Source organism: Acyrthosiphon pisum, chromosome A3 (assembly GCF_005508785.2).
Source record: "Acyrthosiphon pisum isolate AL4f chromosome A3, pea_aphid_22Mar2018_4r6ur, whole genome shotgun sequence".
Lineage (NCBI taxonomy): Eukaryota > Metazoa > Arthropoda > Insecta > Hemiptera > Aphididae > Acyrthosiphon > Acyrthosiphon pisum.
Genome location: NC_042496.1, coordinates 40,545,593 through 40,551,456, shown reverse-complemented (window position 1 = coordinate 40,551,456; position 5,864 = coordinate 40,545,593). Strand labels below are relative to the sequence as shown.

At 27.3% G+C, this 5,864-nt stretch overlaps 1 protein-coding gene across 1 annotated transcript in view; it reads left to right on the top strand.

The window, feature by feature from the left end:
• Positions 1-3,239, top strand: part of LOC100163326 (N6-adenosine-methyltransferase non-catalytic subunit) — a 5,837-nt gene extending 2,598 nt beyond the window's left edge. The window contains exons 4-6 of the mRNA XM_001948288.5: positions 1,686-1,895; positions 1,973-2,145; positions 2,260-3,239. Coding sequence (XP_001948323.1) covers positions 1,686-1,895; positions 1,973-2,145; positions 2,260-2,503 — 627 coding nt within the window. The 3' untranslated portion in view covers positions 2,504-3,239. The remainder of the gene's footprint in view (positions 1-1,685; positions 1,896-1,972; positions 2,146-2,259) is intronic.
• The last annotated feature ends 2,625 nt before the right edge of the window (positions 3,240-5,864 follow it).

The following is a 5,864-nucleotide window of genomic DNA, read 5'->3' as shown; positions in this document are numbered from 1 at the left end:
CATTCAAATTATATAAAAAAAGATTAAATAAACAAAAATTTAAATACATAATACCATATTTGGCCGCGGCGTTTGGAAAACAATGAAATAATAATAATACAAATTAGTAAATCCACAAATAAAATAAATAATTATTACAATATAAGATGTTGAATGTAAGAAAAAATTATAATAATGGTGGAAATTGAATTTTTATTGTTTCTAAAATTTCGGTGAATTTACATTCTTTTGCGTTTTGCCTCCACATGAATTTATTCAGCTAAATATGATTTTAGATGATGACGCGCGGTGCCACAATGTTTTTTATTCTGCCATTTTGCTGATCCCCATAGACGTTCTACACATTGAGTATGTGCTCCACTTTGGGGATCTACAAAGTTTTTTGTGTGGTTTACTGTTAAATGTTTATGACCCGCTTTCTCAAGTTCGCTAGAGCTGTATGCCCGCCAACAATCAGAATAAATTATTGTTCCTTTTTTTATTTTTAATATTATTGAATTTAGGAGAGTAGACATAGTTCGATCAGGAATCTGGACCAAAAAACATTCCTTAGTTTCCCGACATAGACCTCCAAAAATCCACTGTTGTGGAAGAATTCTGCCTGCATTATTTTTGCGCTTAGAAAATAAACTTTCGTCTATTTCGACAATTTTTCCTTGATTCTTTGCCTCAACATTCAGTACACAAACTTCCCGCAAATAATTATTTCAATCTATTACTGTATTTTTATTTATTTTCAAATTTTGTTCACACCATTTTATTGAAGTTAACTTTTGACTCCAAGCAAAAATAAACCGTAAAACAGTAACAAATGGAAAACGACTGTGCTCAAACCAAGTGTTACTTCGGACACTTACCTTTTTTTGACAATTTTTAATGTTACACTTCCAAAATATCAACTTTCCGAAGTATAATTTAGTGTCATGACCATTCTTGCATTGTCTTTGCTTATGTAATATACCGTGTTCCTGAAATAGCCTTACTGCATCCTCTTCACTCTGAGGTAGAGACCACATACATGTCCATATCGTATTAATTAATTGATAAAAAAAATTAGAAAAACACAACAAACGTAATTAACGAGAGTATGAAACAGACGAGACAATTACAGCGAAATGACTGCAGAACAGTCTACATTTATAAAAAGGTAATAATATACGTAAAGATAGATATATAATATAATAAATATAATCGAAGCTTATGGATATTGTTCAGCTATATCAGCTGAGATAGGCCTAAAATTCGCTAAAATAGACCGGTTTAAAATTATTGAACCATGTAAATGATAATATTGTGCATTATTTTTCACACCAGTCTAGCGAATCTACAGGTAGTCGCGATAACAGCCATAGTCTCGTATAACAGGAAAGTATCATTTTGGTAGTCTTAGATAACAGGATTGTGATGATTCATAAAACGGGGTAGTCTCGTATAACAGGAAAGTACCAAATAAAAATATATATTATTGCATTTTTTCCCCATTACTTATGTAGTTATATATTATATGTAATCAAAAATATTTTAATTTATACTGTCCAGGGTAAAACTTCATACATATATCTTATTTCACTGCATATTATTGCATATTATTACCTAAACCACAGACTATATGAGATATAGTTATATATTTCATATAGTCTGTGCCTAAACATAACAATTATTTATGTTTTTTTCATTTTGAATAGATAATGGACCTGGAGTTAGGCGAATTAGCTGCTAATCGTAGTTTTATTTTTCTCTGGTGTGGTTCATCTGATGGTTTGGATAAAGGCCGCGATTGTTTACGACGATGGGGTTTTAGACGCTGCGAAGATATTTGTTGGATTCGGACAAATTCTAAAAATCCTGGACATTCAAAAAATCTAGAACCTAATGCTGTCTTTCAACGCACTAAGGTTGACTATTATTGAAATAACAATAATAATTTTTAATTATTACTATGGTTTATTTTAACTAATTTTATAAATTATAGGAGCATTGCTTGATGGGCATCAAAGGAACAGTTCGTCGATCTACAGATGGTGACTATATTCATGCTAATGTTGACATTGATTTGATTATTAGTGAAGAGAATGAACACGGTTCAATAGAAAAACCTGTTGAAATATTTCATATTATTGAACATTTTTGCCTAGGAAAAAGAAGGTATTTCATCCAATAAATATATTACAATTTTTAATTCAAAAGTTATTGAGGTTTTAACTTTTTTGTTACTATTGGACCTGTTGTTTACTTGTTGTACTGTTGTTTTGACCTTAGATTACATTTGTTTGGACGCGACAGTACTATACGTCCAGGATGGCTGACTTTAGGACCTGAATTGACTAATTCTAATTTCAACACAGAAATGTATAATGGATATTTCAATAATGGGCAATTAACAACAGGCTGTACTGATCGTATTGAGGTCCTTAGACCAAAGTCTCCTCCACCTAAATGTAAAATACCTATAGGAATAAGAAAAGGCAACCCTTGTATGAATAGAGGTAGAGGAAGAATGTAACTGATGTCAAATACTGTTATTTAGATGTTTTTATTAATGTATTTGTGTCATAGATATAATAATATATGATATTATGATATTGTATTATCTACAATTTGAGTAAGCTTGAATAATTTTATAACAATTTGTAAATAAAATATTTTTAAGTTATGTTAGAATATAATTTTCTATCCCTCTTTCTCTTGGTAGGTACTTAATCATACCCAAATGTCAATTTCCAAATGCTACTTGTACTTTTAAGTGTAGCAGTGCTTGACAACAGTGCAAATATGTAATATATTTTATTTATATATATTATATTTACTACTAAATGTATTTTTCTTCTTATTTGTAAATTATAATATTTAATTTAAGTGTTTGGTAATTGTATTTACTATGTAGGATATAAACATGTAGTAGCTTCTATATTGTTATGTATGGGCGCCCACAGGGGAGCCGGCAGGAGCCATCCCCCTCCCACTGTTTTAGTTATTTATTATTATTTTTTATTGAATATTATAGCTTTGGCAGCAGGGTCCATTAGCTATAATATATTTTAGTTAATATGAATATTATTTAATCACTTGTAAAAAAAATGGTATTGGCTGTATTATCAGAGATTTTTGACTCGCCTCCCTCTGGGTTTATATTATATTGCGGGCACCTTTGATAATATGTACTGTACTTGAGCCAGTATAGGCATTTATAGTTTATACTATTAAATAAATATTGAACAAAAAATGTTAGAATGAATGAATTGGTTTTATTTTGGTTACATTTTTTTTTTAACGAAATGCTTTGGTTTCAACTTTGAGTGTAGTTTTTGGTGAAAAATAGGAAATAGTTGGACAAGAGAAAAAAATTATCGGTAATTTTCAAAAAAAATTGTGGAAAATCGAAAATTTCTAAGACCAGTTTTTGATAAATTTGATTTGTTATTTTGTTATTAGTATTTTATAATAAACTTTGTATGATTATCAATTCATATTGTCTGTTTTTAGGCTGTTTAAATATTTTACATATGAAATGTTCGACTTTTTAAAGTTTTTTTTTCCGATTTATATACTTATAGTAAAATATTTGTATAAGTAAGTGAAAACGCTTATAAATGAGTAAAAGGGTCTTTAAGTTGTTACTTGTTCTTATAGTACTTACAAAATATCAAAAAAGCATGATGGTCGCATTTCTTTTTCATAAGCTTTGCATTTAAAATTTTGAAAAAAATTACGAAAATTGAAAATTATTTTGTTGTTTAAAATTCATACAATTTTTAAGTATGTACAGAAGTTTACTCGTCAAACTGCCAACCCCATGCGAGATGGACCGACTGAAACACATTGAAACGAGTCAGAACATTTTGAAAATTGTTGTATTGAAAATGCTAGTACGAACATTTAGTGAAAATGCCATGTATTTACATTCTAAAATCTAGTCATATTTATTAGTTACACCAAAAACCAAAATTGATTTTGCGTAGAAATCCCTGTTTTTTCTTAATGATGTTTTTGTTTTTCCCGAAGCTTTTGAAAATTACTGGGAATTTTAAATTACGGCCCTCCCAAATGTTTCAACTAGATTCAACTTTCCGCCGGAAACTGAAGTTGTAAATCGAAGCATTATTTCAACTACTTATCGTGTACACTGCAGATACAAAAATTAAAAAAAATGTAATTTAAAAACAAAATCTCAATCGTATAAATGAATACATTTATTGCTTTGCTCAGAATCTAAAACGAGTAAAAATACGATCGATATGTTGATCTGGAATTCTATATAATTAAAAAATTATTCATTTTTCTAAATAATATTTTTTATCGTTATGATATTTTAAGTTATTTACTTTTTGAATTATAACATAGTTTTAATTTCATCTTCGAAAGAGAAATTTTTCGAGTATTTCAATGCATACAAATCGAATTTAGGACATCAAAACGTTGATTATATTTTATAACTCGTAAACTATAGGTACTAGTCGTAAATTCAAATTTGTTATGCATCAAAACACTTAAAAAAATATTCTGCTTTGAAATATGAAATATGAAATCAAAATTGTATGTTGTCATTTAAAAAAGTAAGAAACTTAAAAAAAATTAAGGATAAATAATTTTAAAAAAGATAGGCAAGTTGGTGTCACTTTAAAATTTTATAAAAAAAAATAATTGTGACTATGTAATTTAATATTAATTATGTATTTTTAATATTTTTCAACTATTATATTGTAGCAATATATCGGGAGCCTTGTATTACATCTTACTGCTTTTTGGCCCAACAAATACAATTCTAATGTATATTTATAAATAAAAAAATTAAAAAACAGCTTAAAACATATCAAAAAATTATATCGTATATAGAAAACAATCAATGTTTTAAAGTTCAAGATTTTGCTATGCACCCAACAGATAAAATTTTATTTATATTTATAGAAAAAAAAACAAAAAAAATTTAAAACTGACAATGTTCGTAAACAGCTCAAAAACAGTCAAAATATTTTCAAAATGTTATGCTACATAGAAAAATGAAAATATAAACATTCAGTAAAATCTATACAGTTATTTGTATTATATTTTCAAATCTTAGATTTAAAAAGAAAAATTTTTATGAATTCTCAACTCAAATAATTTGCTGATTTTCGTGATTTTTCCGTATTTTGTCAAGATTTGAACTTTAAATGCTTATAAATAAAAACTGTGACTAAAGATTTTTAATATTTTTCAAATGTCATTGTAACAATATAGTAAGAGCCTTGTATTAATTTTTCAAGCTTTTTTACCCAACAAATAAAGTTTTATTGGCATTAATAGAAAAAAAGACTAATAAAATTGGAAACAGAAAATGTCCCTAAAGAGTTCAAAACAAATCAAAATATTTTGAAAATTTTATCGTGTATAGAAAATACAAATATAAACGACTAGTGAAAAATTCATATATATACGTTCATGAGTTAAACAAAAAACCAAAATCGATTTTTTCGTAAAAATTCCCGTTTTTTCTTAATTTTTTTGTTGTTTTTCCCTTCGTTTTTGAAAACTATAGGGGATTTTAAATGTCGATTTTCCCAATGCACCAACAATATTCACTTTTCCATCGAACAAGATACTGAAGTGGAAAATCGAAGCATTATTTGATATTTCGAGAACTTGTCGTGTACAGTGTACAACCGCAAAAATAAAAATTAAAAATTAAAAAAAGTAAAAACACACATCATTGTAAAATTAATATTTAATACATCTTTCAACTCAGAATCTAAAAATAGTAAGATTTATTAAAATTATTTTTAGGTTTATGATAATCATAAATTGTAAAAATAATTAAAATTACTTTGTTGAATAAAATAAATGGTCTGCAGTAAAATTTGCTCTTCATATATTTCGGGTGCATAGCA